This window comes from Alosa pseudoharengus, unplaced genomic scaffold, assembly GCF_046254945.1.
Source record: "Alosa pseudoharengus isolate Yale_2024_CS ecotype anadromous, Long Island Sound unplaced genomic scaffold, YU_APseudo_1.1 YU_APseudo_1.1_scf_6, whole genome shotgun sequence".
Classification (NCBI taxonomy): Eukaryota; Metazoa; Chordata; class Actinopteri; order Clupeiformes; family Clupeidae; genus Alosa; species Alosa pseudoharengus.
The window spans coordinates 32,307,377-32,323,677 of NW_027468848.1; the positions used below are offsets into that span (position 1 = coordinate 32,307,377).

The 16,301-nt window shown below is 42.8% G+C and overlaps 1 protein-coding gene across 5 annotated transcripts in view; it reads left to right on the plus strand.

The window, feature by feature from the left end:
• Positions 1-10,523, plus strand: part of tjp2b (tight junction protein 2b (zona occludens 2)) — an 86,105-nt gene extending 75,582 nt beyond the window's left edge. For 4 of the 5 annotated variants that reach the window (XM_076269500.1, XM_076269501.1, XM_076269499.1 and 1 more), the window contains 8 exons: positions 214-293; positions 935-1,145; positions 1,623-1,723; positions 2,672-2,905; positions 4,796-4,912; positions 7,139-7,525; positions 7,653-7,738; positions 8,679-10,523. In XM_076269500.1, the coding sequence (XP_076125615.1) occupies positions 214-293; positions 935-1,145; positions 1,623-1,723; positions 2,672-2,905; positions 4,796-4,912; positions 7,139-7,525; positions 7,653-7,738; positions 8,679-8,853 (1,391 nt within the window). In that variant the 3' untranslated portion in view covers positions 8,854-10,523. Of the gene's footprint in view, positions 1-213; positions 294-934; positions 1,146-1,622; positions 1,724-2,671; positions 2,906-4,795; positions 4,913-7,138; positions 7,526-7,652; positions 7,747-8,678 lie in introns of all 5 variants that reach the window. The other variant, XM_076269503.1, reaches the window with a different exon arrangement.
• The last annotated feature ends 5,778 nt before the right edge of the window (positions 10,524-16,301 follow it).

Genomic DNA, 16,301 nt, shown 5'->3' on the forward strand with positions numbered 1-16,301 from the left:
GTGCTTAAAGTACTAAAGCTAAAAGGAGATGATTAGAAATATCCTTGCCATATTCAGGTTACTGTCTTGCTTGCGACGTTGGCTCCATGAGTGATTTGGCTGGGTGACAGTGGGCGATTGTGTCTTGGGTTGCCTCTGCTGTGTTGAATAACTCATGAAGTGAGTGGGGCTGCATTTCTCTCTGCCTGCTCTGTGCTCCGTCTCCTCTCATAGAAACCGAGCCCAAAGACGCCGGCTCAGAGAAGTCATCTGGGGTGGTACGCCTGAACACCATCAGGCAAATCATAGAGCAGGTAACACATACCATACGCACACACACACATACACGCACGTGTACAAGCACTTGCACAGACACACACACACACACACACACACACACACACACACACACACACACACACACACACACACAAACACACACACATGCACACACGGACATGCTCACAGACTTAAACACAAACATACATATCTATGCATACACATACATACTGTACATCCACTGACACACACAGCATTTACCACCTGCATGGACACATGGACATGCACAAGCTCACCTGGACGCAGGTCAACAGGGCCGTGCTTTAGCATACATGCAAACATGCTGCAATCAAAGGGCAGAGTTGTTAAACAGCTTCGTTTGTAGAACTATGCGCAGTGCTTTCGGCATTACTACAGCAGAAAATGGAAGACAAACGCAGAATGTCTATTGACAGTACCTGAGAAGTCCCTGGATAATTGATATAATTGCAACATGAAGATGTAAAGGCAGCCAGTTTTCCGTTCACGGATTAGGCCTAGTTGTAGATTAAAAGCTTTTTTTCAGGGGAGATTTCAATTGAAATTTTCTTTTAGTGTAGGACTAGTCTTAATCCATGTTCAGGAAACCGACTGGTAATGTTTGTAATCTGCTTGCCTCTCTAATGCCCCCAACCAGGACAAGCACGCTCTGTTGGACGTGACGCCCAAGGCAGTGGACACGCTCAACTACACCCAGTGGTATCCCATCGTCATCTTCTTCAACCCCGACTCCAAGCAGGGCGTCAAGACCATGCGACAGAGGATCATTCCCAACTCCAACCGCAGTGCCCGCAAGCTGTTCGACCAGGCGGTCAAGCTCAGGAAAACCTGCTCGCACCTCTTCACCGGTCAGTCCTGGACAGGGATGAATAGAGTGGAGTGGTTCCCACTTCATTTGCAATGGGCTGCAATATTTTTCAAATTTCTACACTCCATAAGCTTCAGACTTTTAAAACTATGGACTACAAAGAGTCTTTTATCATTTTAGGTTTTAAGAAACCTATAATGTTCTGTCATCTTGTTTTCATGATTCATGTTTTTGTCCAGGTGGAAAAATATTACACTAACATGAATTGCAAAGTCATTTTCTTTGTGAATGAACTTTGTGAACTGAATTTCACCAAAGACCATATGTTGAACTTCTTACACAGCGAGCTGTTGACTGTGGTACAACATTATTATGCAGTTGTTCTCTCTGTGATGGTGACCCATGATGATCTAAATGTTCTTCTGTGTTATCCTCTCTATGCCTTCCTATCTCTGCCCTCCTCACATCTACCCTACAATCTTTCTTCGGGCTCTATGTGGCCTCGTTGCCTCCACAGCCACCATTGACTTAAACTCGGCGAACGACGCCTGGTACGGCAGTGTGAAAGACTCCATCAGGGAGCAGCAAACTCAGGCGGTCTGGGTCTCAGAGGGGAAGGTAAACACAGTGCTCAGACACAGCGCCTTCTCTTCTCAACCCCCCCCCCCCCCCACACACACACACACATACACACACACACACACACACACAAACACAAACACACACACACAATATCATACTAGGTCACCAGATTCAATAAATGTTCTGATGTATGTCAATCATAGCAGTTCATAAATGATGGTAAGGGACTAATGGACACATACAGTATACTATACATATAGAAAAACATTATCATACACACACAGCACCACAACCTTTCGTCTTTGCATTTCTTGTCATTCAAGACTTCCTGTAACTTTTTCTTAACTTTCTCTGACATCCTATACTTTGGTAATCCTAGAGTACTCTTTAATGCCTGTCATTCAAAGAGAGTCATAGTAGTCATTCCTCCAGTTTCTTTTCCTAGTCCTGTTTTTTCTCTCCTACTCTTAGTGCAGTGACTTGTAGTAGCTGTCATTCTGGGCATGCTCTTATAGTGTTTCATCCTTTCTTTGGTGGCTCCACTCTACAGCTTGGTTCTTCCTTTTTCTTTTTGTTTTTCTTCTTCTTCTACTTCTTCTCTTTCTCCTACTCCTTTCTCCTTCTTTGTCCTCTTTTTCTACTACTACTTCTTCTACTTCTACTTCTTCTTTTTCTTCTACTTCTTCATCTTCTTCTTTCTCTTCTTCTTCTACTTCTTCTCTTTCTCCTACTCCTTTCTCCTTCTTTGTCCTCTTTTTCTACTACTGCTTCTTCTACTTCTTTTTCTTCTACTTCTTCATGTTCTTCTTTTTCTTCTTCTTCTTCTACTTCTTCTCTTTCTCCTACTCTTTACTTCTTTGTCCTCTTCTTCCACTACTACTACTACTTCTTCTTCTCCTCCTTCTTCTTCTTCTTCTCCTTCTTCTTCTTCTTCTTCTTCGTTCACTCCTCTCTGTACAAAGATCCATCATGTGTCTCTTTTAGCTGGACGGGACGGAGGCGGACCTTGACCTCCATGACGACCGCATGTCGTACCTGTCGGCCATGAGTGCCGACTACCTGAGCGCAGACAGCCGGCTGGCCAGCGATTATGAGGACACGGCGGACGAGGGCGGCGTATACACGGACAACGAGCCTGAGGGCGAGACGCTGCTGCAGAGCAGCCTGCTGCATGGGTCGGCCATCAGCCGCTCCTCTGAGCCCGTCATGCCAGAGGAGGTTAGACACACACACACACACACACACACACACACACACAGACACACAGACAGACACACACAGACACACAGTCAGACCCTGGTTAGCATAGAGCTGACAGACACCAAATCCAAACCAATTTGCAAATGTATACACACATACACACATAACACACTTAAATGCAAGTACACACCACATACACACAGAAACATACATTCCATATACATTTTATAACTTTGCATTGATGTTAATAATGAATGTACTCAACTGTTGCTAGCTCAATGGACAGTGATATGTTCATAGGAGAAATAAGGCTTGGATCATCTGCTGATGCTAAGAAGTAATGCTTCTGCCCTCTACAGTTCAATTTGATTATTGCAGTTACTGTAGGAGGTCTCATATTAAGTATGTCTTTTGGAGGGAGGGTTTACACAGGGATAGTACAATGCACAGTTGGATGTTCATAAATATATAATTTGATGCTGCCCCATACTGATCCATGAATTTAGTAGAAGAGTGACTTCGTTCTATTTTGGATATTTAAACATTGACTTTTAAAAGCCAACAGACATATGGTACTTTGATACACACACACACACACACACACACACACACACACACACACACACACACACACACACACACTGACTCATACACACATACTCTCTGACTCACCCCTCTATCCACTGCCCAGTTTAAGCTATCCAGGAACTGTGTCTGACCTCTCTGTAGTCCTGTGGTAGCAGACCCCCCTCTCGGCAGTGTTGTGCGACTCCAAAAATAGTTCCCACCTGAGTTTATTACGCATTCACATCTATAGTGCACAACCTGGGATGGCCAACCTTAAAAGCCCACACAGGGGTGCAGATGGTGCTGTGACAGCTTGCTAAGTGTACTTTTAATTTTTAAGAGTGAGTTGCAGTCGAGCTCTACTCCTCTATGGGTGTTACCCTCCACTGTTGGATGTCCCTTTGTGTCGTATCATCAAATCTGCCGCCAGCAGCATTGCTACACCATACTTATTTCATTAACTGGAGTGTTTGGAGTTTTAAATGAACAAACATGCCCTGGCAAACACAGTCTCTGACTCTGACTCTCCACTACTGCCCAGTTGCAGCGAAGGAACTGGAACTGTGTTTGACCCCCTGCGTCTTCCTGTGACCAAACCCTTCCTTCCACTGCATCAACGGCAGAAATGGTTATGACATACTGCGTTCACGCCTAAGTGCATACCGCATGGGAGACCTTAAAAGCCCCCTACAGAGGTGTGGGTCATGCTGGGACAGCTTTCTAACCGCGCTTTCATTTTTTAAGGGGTGAAAGGCAGTGGAGACTCATTTTCAGCACAAAAAAAAATCAAATAAAATGAATACTTGGCAAATTGCAAAGTCAGTCTAGCAAAGTTCTCATGCATGAACTAATGGTATCATGTGGCTTTTAGCTGACCCACAAATGTTTGTGCTAAGGATCTTTCTCATGGTATTACATTTGCAAATAGGTTTTGCATAGTAAATAAGCACGCTTTAGTTAGACTTTAGACTTAGCACTTTTCCCAGCATTTCAATTAGGGCCCTTTGAGTGTCATGCAATAAACTGTGCTTACTGTTTCTCCATCTCTGGAAAGGGTTACAGAGTGAGGCCCTCCTGTGGCTCACTTGTTTTGGAGAGAAATGTACGGGAAGAGAGTCTGACAGTATTGATGTTTTAGCTGAGACAGTGTTGACATCTCGATTTTTTATCAGCTTTGACCTTAAAAAGGAAGACACAGCAGATGTGTCAAACCGAAAGCAAGTTGCCCTCTCCTGCCCTCCTCCTCTCCTTTGCTGCACATCTTATCCTGTTTAACCTCTCCTCTCCTCTCCTCTCCTCTCCTCTCCTCTCTCCATCCACCCCTCTCCCTGTGCCTCTCAGATCCTGCGTCGGTGTAGCCCTGAGATCCGCAGCCGCGTCAGGAGCGTGGGGAGCAGGGAGGTACTCAGCAGCGACCCCCCCGTCCCCATGTCCACTTTCCTGCCCGAGCCCCCTAAGGTGAGCCCACGCAGACCAACCCTCCTCCCCCTCCTTCCACATCTGCCTTTGTCCCATGCGTGTCCTGGTTCCTCCCACCTGGACCCACAGCATCAGATGTTTCAGACCCGTCCCAGCTCCCACTCAGGCACACTCCATTAGGCAATCACAGAGCCTGTGGTGGGCTTAATTAACTGTGTCCAACCTGTGGAGAGGGAGATAGGAGGAGTGGGAGTAGGGGGAACATTCGGCGCATTCCACCCACGCACACACACACCTGCACTCCTACACACTCAGAAGGTCCACAGCCTGGGCTGCTCCTGTGAAGTGACCTCCATGGGCCTCCATCTGGTCCAGCAGATGTAGCTGCACAGAGCTGTGCGTGGTAGAGGAAGATGTGGAACTCTTATCACGTCTCCATAAGGTTCATAGAACGGCTCATTGCGCTGTGTGTTTAAACACCAGTATCTCTTAAAAATGTTTGTTTTGTTTGTTTGTTTACTTCTTGTCATTGCTGCTGTTCTAAGAAGAAGAACAGGTTCCTCTGGAGGAAGCCGGTCCCTGCGGGGTCTGACTCATCCCACTGCAGCTCTGTGGAACACACCGGTACCTCTTTAGAACCCAAAGACTATGTTGCCATAGAGAACCTGTTCTAGAGTGGCACCTAGCCTTGTGCTGATCCGTGTGCTGCTGTTTTACCCATAGAGATGTATTTGTCTCCAATAAGTCACTCTAGATTATAATACAAGAACCTAGTGTAAGGTTTGGCATCAGGTAGATAAATACACAGTGGCAGTTCTTGGTGTAGGTAGCACAGATAATATCTTACAGTGCTAGTGGATTGGGGAACCAGTGCTTTACTCTGCACCCCAGGACTGCCACTGTGCTTATTCTAGACATCGCTACCACTTCCGGTTTGGGACAACTCGCTGAAAACAAGGACAACTGAAAAACGAAAGGACAACTGAAATGAGTTAAAAATATATAGCCAAATATTTGCCCATTTCGTTGGGTCATTTTTCTATGAGTCAGCTGGACGTATGTAGGGACACTTAATCCAGCTGTCAACTTCAGACTGTAACGCTTTTGCCATTCTATCTACCTCATCAGAATAGTTCAATGAAATTTTCGATGAACAAATACAATCATGTGGTTTTTGTTTTCACCGAGTGTAGCCCAGAGACTGCACTTTACGTCAAGAGGAAATTACGGGGTTGCGATGTCGAGAATAGTGACAGGACACTATTCTGTCTAAATTACACCATCTTTAGCATCACTGACTACGTGTCATAGACTGAAAGGAAAAGAAGTGCCTGTTTTGGTTAAATGTGTTCTTGGTTTTAGAAAGAATCAGTAAGTTCATACAAGATTCCAATGGCAGCCTTTATTACTGTTGTCAGTTGTGTTTCTTCACATTTACATAACATTTACATTTATTGATTTAGCTGATGCTTGTATCCAAAGCGAATTACAAATGAAGAGTATCATTCAAGCCACAGTGTAACAATAAAGTATCTGTTGTACAGTTGTATGATCTCTAATAGCTGGAGATGCTAGAGGAATAGTGAAACGGATATTCATTTAGCAGACACTTTTGTCTAAAGCGACACATAACAATACAAATAACAACAATACAATACTGTAGTTAAATTTAACAGTAAACAATTTAAAAAGTTGGTAAGAATACATTAATGGCCTAATGAAAATAAACAAATACTATAATATACAAACCATAAAGCATAAAAAATGCTTAATAAACTAACTGCATGTTGAACAGATATGCCTTTAGATCCCTCTTGAAAGACCCAAAACTATCACAGGAACGGAGAGCACTGGGCAACTCCACCAACATGGAACCACTGAGGAAAAGAGTCTTGAGTTTGGCCTAGCGTTTATGGCTGGTCGACACAACAGACGCTCATCAGAAGACCACAGTGGGCGGTTGGGATCATTGGAATATTGAATTAAGATAGCAGGGAGCAGATCCAGTCAGTCTCCTATAGGCCAAAGTGAGAGATTTCAATTTAATTCTGGCCACTATAGGGAGCCAGTGGAGAGTAACTAGCAAGTGAATAACATTCAAGCTACAGTGCTGAGGAGACCTTATTGCTAGAGCATAAGAGTGCCAGCATTATAAGCACTAGTCAAAGTGTGAGAAGAGGAGAAAGTGGTAGAAGGAGGTAGAGGAGGGAAGAAATGGTACTGTATGGTAAATGACTCTCTGGTTTTACTCTCTGGCTGTTCCAGGTGAAGCTCCCTCCCCGGGACGAAGGGCCGGTCCGGGGCCCCTCCGACTCCAGCAGAGGCTACGACTCTCATTCCAGCAGCCCCACAAGCAGCGACCACCCGCGCAGTCAGGACTCGCCCGGCGTGGGACGGCCCCCGCCGCACCCCACCGCCGCCCTCAGGCTTTCCTCTGCGTCCCGCGTCTCCCGGGGCCCGCCCGTCGTCGACATCCAGCCGCTGCCACCGCAGGGGCCGGCCCCGGCACTGGGCGGCCGTGAGCAGACCGAGGAGACCCCCGAGGACCCGTCGCTCAAGTCCTTCCTGGGGAAGGTGCGCGCCTTTGAGAAGATGGACCACTTCGCCCGAGCGCAGAGGATGCTGGAGCTACAAGAAGCACAGAATGCCAGGGTGAGGGTTCTGTCCCAGATGTGTGTCTGTCTGTATCTAAGTATACAGTGTATACTGTCTATACTGTGTGTGTGTGTGTGTGCATATTTATTTGTTGGGTAGTTAGTAATTTGTTATCCTTTTTCAGATGGAGATAGCCCAGAAGCATCCAGACATCTATGCTGTCCCTATAAAGTCCCAGAAGTTGGACCACAGTCGGCCGCAGCCCATTGGGTAAGAAAGTGAGTGACAGAATAAAGTGAGTGAATGTGACTGAGTGAATGTGAATGAACAAGTGATTGTGTGAGAGGCAGCCCTCTCACAGTGAACCTGTTATAGTAGACCTAATTCTAAAGCGCTATACACTCCCTGGGCAGTCAATGTTGGCTCTACCAGAGTACGAGAGGTGGATATAATCCAGACATCCATCTGCCTATGTAACTAATCATGCCCTGCTGTGATGTAATAATGTCACAGCACTCGTCTATAATGCTGACATTAATTGAGTAACTGTGTGTAACTTCATGTGCAACATGTGGTAAGATACTTTCCACTGTCATATGACCAGCTAGAGTATAGTTACAGGAGTAGCCTACAGTACATGCACAGCCCCGTAGACTGTATGATCCATGGTCTCTTCAGGGGCACTGCAGCTGCTGCTAGCTAAGCAAAAATGTGGCCTATTATATTGGCTAGTCTCAGTTTCAGATTCCTCCTTCTCTGTAGCATTTTGAGTCTCTGTGACTGCCAGTGATTAGCCTGGGTGAACCCAGACGAACCTGTTAGCAAATTTGAATTTGCTCTGCAGGTTGGTCTGGAAAGGAGCCCATTGACGTCTGAATCACCAAAAGCCCAGGAACGTGTATTGTCTTTGGAATTGGGTTAAGTGTAATTTCTCTACTGGTTACACTGAACACACGCGTCAGTGGGCTCATTTCCAGATGGACCTGCACAGCAAATTCAATTTTTCTATCAGGTTTGCCTGGGTTCACCCAGGCTAGCCAGTCATCAGACTTGGAGGCAAACCTACGAGTGGCACTGGCATGTAATGGCAGACTTTGGCAAACATTATCACTACTTAGTCGGACCCCTGAGATAAATAGCGAGGACCATTGAAGTGTGTTTGATCAGATGAATGGTTCATTGATTGGTGGATCTCTTTTGTGTCGTTCAGGTCCAGCTCTCGGCCCGAGCCGCAGACACCACCCTCCAAGCTGCCCTACTCAGCAGACGGGCAGCCGTACCAGCCCAGCGAGGAGGACGACGAGTACCGCCGGCAGCTTGCCGAGCAGACGCGGCGGGGCTACTATGCCCAGAACGCACAGAAGTATCAGGACACTGAGCTGTAGAAGGAAAGAATGAAAGGAAGAAGAGGGGGAGTGAGAGAGATAGAGATGAAGGAACATCCCCTGCTTGGCTCAGAACACGGCGACACCATTCCACTAGCCTGGCGCTGCCACCCAAATTTACACTGCACTTATTGTGGTCTGGAAACGTTCTATTGGATTGCGATTGGCCGAGGGGTGTCACAAATGAGCATCGATCGAAAATTATTCTGCCAATGTTTGGATCTGGTGTAGAAGTGTTGTAACAAAGACTGAGCTCTTAATAACCTGCAGGAGAACCATACCAGAGCCAGTTGGAAAATCAAACATGCTAAAGAGCCCTTACATGACACTGCAGTGTCCAACCTCTTTAACAGCAGCCATTTTGTGGTGGTTGGATTTCAAATTCCTACATTTTGTCTAGATGTCATCTCCTGCACCACACCCCTCAGATTGCTGATTGGTCCTATTGAAAATCTAATGAGCCAAGGTCTTTCTAATTGAGAGTTTCCACACTATAATCCCAGCAAAACTGATCTATCGGAGAGATAGTCTGGCAGCCCCAGGCTATACCATTCCACAGGGGCAATCCCCTAATCCCCCCACCTTCCTGTGCCCCGCAACAATCTGCTGCTGACTTGGAAGCCCTCCTGCTTTTAAGTTTCTTCTCACACATTTTTATTTCCCTGATTTCTTTCTTGCTTCAAAGAAGTCAAACTTTCTGTCCTTGTGGATAGGATCAATTCTTTTTTTCATTTTTTTTCTATTGTATTTACTTCGACTTTTAAATTGTTTTTTTTTTCACCCTTTGTATTAAATAATCTAGGAACCACACATTTTCTTGCCTATGCAAAAAAAGTTCAGTTTGTGCAGAGCGACTGAAATATATTGCCATGAGTCCCTTTTCACCTCATTAACACCTTAAGCCTGTCATGTGCTACTGTATAAACTAGCATTTTCTTCTGTTAGAATTATGTTTTGTATCTTTTACATTGAGACTCCACAACGAGTCTCCGGAATCTATTTGGAAAGGTCACAATACAATACAGCGTGTGTCCTTTGTATTCTTTTTACTTCTGTCAGCATTCCTTTCCTCATGGTTCTGAGTGTTGAATGGTTTAAATACAGTACACTGGATTTTGTTACAATTTTTTGAAGTGCCTTTTTACTTTATGAAATAATGTATAGAGGCTTGGGGACGTGACAATCCAGCCCTCTGGACTTATATACACTGCTGCTCACAAGCTCAAAACTAAGGGGAAAACAGGGAACTGACGACACCAAAACCTTAAATGCTGTATGCGCGTCACCCTCGTCCTCTGCAGAAATGAAACAAGTGATGACGAAGAAGTAATGTTTCCAAAAAAGAGGTATTCATGAGTGCTGAGAGGTTGTGGATGCTTGTTTGATGCTGTCGTCACAAGTCATAATATACTGTTGCTGTCTCAAGCGTACACTGTTTTTTCGGCTTGATTGTACGTTAGCCAGCTGTACCTCCACACATGGTTTTAAGTGCTTTCGACCTTCTGTTTTTTAGTGTTTGTTCTTTATTGTCTTTATTTTTCTCTGATGGCTTCCACAGGTTGTGGAGAAACAATGTCGAGAGAGTGTTGATGACTGGACAAGTCTGTCTGGATCTGTTGTGGAATTTCACTTTACAAACACCAAATAAATCAAGTTAAATAATCTTATAATGACCTATGTTTTACATTATTAATGAAACTCTTGCTGTTACACTGGTGGCTGATGGTCAGGGGTGTAGTGGTAAAAAAAGAGGTGGGTATACTATAAATTCTGTGATCAGGTGGACCATGACCAGTCACTGGTAAGGTGGACCACGGTATACTGGTGTGTATCCTGACCACATCGCTATAGGCTACCATTTGATGGTACCAAGGATATCACTGGGTGTTCCCTCATAGGCCACACTTGCACTTCACACTCCTCAACCACAAACACTTAGAAGCCCCCTTCGTTTCTTGGTAAGAATGACCTGTTTGTACCTGTTAGTTATCAAAAAATGCAACAAGCACACACACATATTTCACCTCAACCGAAGTGTGAGGGGATACAAAGAAACAAGCAAACCACAAACACTTGCTTATGGTGCAGCATGCATTAAGTGTATAGGAGTGCAGTATGAATGCTATAGTAGCATCATCCACAATTAGTTTGTACTTTGTACCCAAGATTGTATTTTATTGTAATTATGATAAATTATGATAAAACTGTATGCTATTTAAAGGTGGATAAACTCAATAGAAGTGGATAGATGCAATTTGGAGGTGCGTAAACGCTATGTCCGCAATTCAGGAGGTGCGTAAACTGTGTTTACATGCGTTTAGCCTCCACTACATCCCTGCGTGATGTTAAAAGTCCAGTGTCTCCATCATAACCGCTGAAAAAGGTTGAAGGGTTAATCTATTTTGTTACTCTACAAACTGCATTTTGTATTCCAAACCATTCAGATGGTGTCTATAGAGCTTTACACTGTTTTATGTATAAAAAAAAAAAACAGATGATGAAATTTATAGCATAGCATTTTGTCATTATGAATAAATTCTTTTATAATTTATAATAGGCAAAAGGCAAATGAGGAGTAGGCTAAAGGTGGTAGGCCAAAGATCAAGTTTTTGTCTCATTTATTTGAAATGTATCCCGTCCCCAGCGGTGTCATGCAAGATATTGATAATATGCACTATTTACTAAAATCACAATTTAGTAAAAGCACAATCTAAAATGAGAGCACAATGATTTAGTAAAACAAGCACATGTTCTTATATGGACTACAAAAAATAACACTTCCCAGGATTCTCAGTGAAATCAAGAAATGATATGGTTACTTTTAAAACCACTGAAGCCTATTATTCAATGCAATATTATTCATTTACCTAGGCCTACAGTTCAGGTTCTGGATAATTTCCATATGGACAATAAACTGGACTGGTCAGCCAATACTGAAGCACTCTACAAGAAAGGGCAGAGCAGGCTGTACTTCCTGAGGAGGCTGCAGTCCTTCAATGTCTGCAGTAAGCTCCTCAGGATGTTTTACCAGTCTGTTGTTGCCAGCGTCCTCTTCTGTGGTATGCTGGGGAGGAAGCACAAAGAAGGATGCTGGGCGACTAGATAGGCTGGTAAGGAAAGCTGGCTCTGTCGTGGGAGCCGAACTGGAGTGCATCACTTCAATATCAGACAGAAGGACCCTGAACAAACTGATCAGCAGTGTTGCCACAGTTACCTTGAAAAAGTAATCTGATTACTGATTACTGATTACTCCTTTAAAAAGTAACTTAGTTACTTTACTGATTACTTGATTTTAAAAGTAACTAAGTTAGATTACAAGTTACTTTATTAGTTACTTTCAGCAGCTGCCGACAACACCCCCAACGCCTCAACATAAAAATGATAACGGTTTTGTCAATACTCAATATACTGGAAGTGCATTTTAACAGCAATGTATAGCAGACATCCCAACCTAACCTACTTAGATACTGAAATTCAGATGTTTGTTCAATAATGTCTAAGTACACCAAATAAGGAAGGCCTATAGAAACTGTTATAGTAAAATATGTAGATTTTTTTTTTCATGTAGCCTTGGCAACTAGCCATCTTGTAGCCTATAGGCCTGAATAATATGCAAATGAAATTACACTTGTTAAACTCACCTCAACAAGTCTTTTGCAATCATTTAACCCGCCGTGAGCAATGCTAAAGTTGCTGTTACAAACAGTGCAGTGTGCAAGATGATCATTATGTTTTAATCTTTTGAGACAATTGGGTACACTTTTGTCTAGTCTGATGTGAAATGGGTCTTAAATCTTTTTGAGGGGCACTGACGCTGCCATGACGCTTCTGTTCATAGATACACTGACTGAACTGATTAATTATGTTTGGGAGAAAAGAGATATAAGCACTTACACTGAAAACGGATTGGTTGATTTAGCAAAACAGACCAGGATGCTCTCTGTCTTGGATGCGCTTCAGGCAAAAACGCACCACTCCTCTCTCTCCCTCTCCGTTGTGTGCGCATTAAGCTATGCACACGCGATTTGAAGCAAAGATTCTAGAATCTTTGATTTGAAGTCCGGTCTGGCTTGCGTGCTCTTGTTCGCTCTAGGTTCCGGGAGATTTTATGTAATTTGCGGGCGTCAGGAAGCCGCTATCAATATGTGGGAGACTCCCAAAACTTCGGGAGACTTGGGATGTCTAGCTAGACAGCACTTTGTCGCCAGCACAGAATGTACAATGTACCTTAATGTTGTCATGTTTAACTGACACAAACTCAAAAGTAATGACTGATGAAATGTGCATCTCTCTCTCTCCCTCCACTGTTGTTTACGTTTGTGTCGCTGCACGTGAATTGTCCTCATGCTGAAAACGTGAGCATAGCCTCTACATGACATTAATACCCAAGACAAGAAGAAAGCAAAGAATATATCTTTTTATTAAGGAACATGACAAAAATAGTAACGCACAGTAACTTAGATAAGTAACTTTAATCTGATTACTGGTTTGTAAATAGTAGCGCGTTAGATTACTCGTTACTGAAAAAAGTGGTAAAAATAGACTAACGCGTTACTAAGTAACGCGTTACTGGCATCACTGCTGATCAGCATCTTGGACAATGAATGTCATCCACTCCATAGCACTAAAGTAAAGCAGAAGAGCCTGATCAGCTGGAGACTTCGCTCACTGTCATGCACAACTGATAGACTGAGGAAGTCATTTGTCCCCAGGGCCATTGAACTGTTCAACGCTTCACTTCAGGGTAGAGGAGAGATAGACTTCTCTGCATAGTCTGTTTACATGCTATATTAGCACATTTGCACAACCCCCTCCCTCCCCCTGCATAGTCTGTTTACATGCTATATTAGCACATTTGCACAACCCCCTCCCTCCCTCTTGGACTGTGGCCGTACTTGATGCTTAATACCTTACTCAATACTTGACCAATGGCTGTAACCCTTTTACCTCAACCTATTCTTGCACTGACATAGTTTTGTTATATTATCTTGTCAACATTACACATTATTCTCTTATATGTCCATATTACTATCCTTCAACTGTATATTGCATCTTGCTTGTGTCTGTTGAGGGGTCCACGACCATGGCACCCTTGACAGGGACAACAAGAAGCGATCATCCTCAGCTGCACTCTGAATTACAGGCTCAGTCCCTGCCCTGTCATGCTTGATCATCCTTAAGCATCCTTAAGCACACTGTTGATTTTTGATATTTGATTGAGTTTTTATAGTACACTATATTTAGTATTTTAGTATCATGTTTATCTTCTACTGTATCTATTGTACAGTGGAGTTTTCTTATGTATATTACTTTTTCTGCTGTAAGTGCATGTTGTGTGTGATGTCTCATGTCTGTATGATACTGAGACCTTGAATTTCCCTTGGGGGACGAATTACGACCTCTGTTACACCTCCATACCTTTGACTTGCGAGGAAACGCAAAACGGGCTCTAAACAGATAGGACAAAAGTTCTGCCATGTAGCCCAGGGGTGTCCAAACCTTTTGACTCAAGGGCCACATTGGGTTTTAAAATTTTTAATTTAACAACAAAAAAATAATGTATAATGTTTTGTATCATTTAAATGACAAAGTAATTGTGTTGTAGAAAATTCATTTCTTAAGAAATACTGTTCATTTGATGTTGTTTAATTCATGTATAAATGGTGCACCTTTAAGACTCTTTTTGCCAGCTCCACTAGCCTATGGCTAGTGCTGTGCCTATGGCTCACAGTTTATAAATGGTCAGTAGTGGGAACTACTGTTGCCATCGCGATTTCCTTTTAACAGTTGTAACACTTTCTATGAAGGTTGTATTTATAACGCCCTATGAATGCATTCATAATGTTTTATAAGGTGTCTATAAAGCATTGTAATGCTCATTATTACCATCTATATGTATTCACAAGTCGTCATAACCGACTTCATGATGCATTATGACAGCTAATTATGAATGATTATAATTTTAATCTGAATAATGCATTATAAATATGTCAAGATCTGCCTACTCACTTGTCAGTTTTATGATGTATCATAACTACTTTGCTTTGCTTAATGCGTATAGTGATGCATAAAGAGTTTTGACTACTAGTCCTATATATATCTATAGCTATAAGTATATGTAATAAAGTTATAATAATTTATACATCTCCGTACAGCACACAATTATAAACAGCTATGCAATATCATAAGTGTTATTTGTCAGCTCTAAGTAAAGTGACAAGAATATGACCCTGTTATTAACAAATATAAGTTCACTGAGAAAGGGTGCAATGAACTACAACTACAACTTACTCAGTGAACTTATATTTGTTAATAATAGGGTCATATTCTTGTCACTTTACTTAGAGCTGACAAATAACACTTATGATATTATTTTATAATATAATTATTTATAATGCATTATTCAGATTAAAATTATAATCATTCATAATTAGCTGTCATAATGCATCATGAAGTTGGTTATGACGACTTGTGAATACATATAGATGCTAATAATGAGCATTACAATGCTTTATAGACACCTTATAAAACATTATGAATGCATTCATAGGGCGTTATAAATACAACCTTCATAGAAAGTGTTACCAATTAGGAACAATAACAAGCCAGCTGGAACCTGTTGCACTCTCTCCCTCGTGCACGCTCAAATGCGTTCCCAATTAAATGGAGTAGTGTAGTTAGATCTGCTGCAATGGAGATACTACAGTATCTCGATGTAACAAGCTATTTTGACATTGATATGGTAAACGCTCTCTAAGAGTGTAAAGCAGTTTGCAGTGGCCTAAAGTTAATCACAACGTCGTCTATGCTGGAAAAAAATAGCGAGTGGCATATGATAACCTAATTAATTAAATGCACGGCAGGCCGGATTAAAGTGTGTGGCGGGCAGATCTAAATAATTGCTTGGCGGGCCGGATTAAAGGGCGTGGCGGGACGCAGTTGGCCCGCTGGCTGTAGTTTGGACACCCCTGATGTCGCCTATTGGTTCTACCTGTGCGCACATCTACCTGGCTTAAGAACTGTAATAATTAGAATGCGCTGATTTATGTCATATTAAGTGAATGGTTGGAACCAAAATATTGCAGGATTTAGGCTTGAAGCCGGACTTGTAGGCCTACACTCTACCACCTCTAGAAAGATAATTCCCGCCATGGTCCTTCGGGGGTTTGTTCATGTAGGCTACTTTAATTTGTAGGCATAGCCTTCTTTTTTGCCCTTGAGCACTTTAAAAGCAACAGGAAATAGTGACGGTTTTCATTAAATATGTAGAACGTTTGCGTTCAGTAAACAGCTGTTGCGCGGAGTGAAACAACCCCACAGAAAATTATGTTTATCCAATTTTATGTTTTTACCAAACTCCAGAGACCCTTTGGGTTAGCCAGCAAGTAATCGTTGAGATACATTTAAGATAAGATTAAAATTTCACACCCATTATTTGTCTTCCTTTT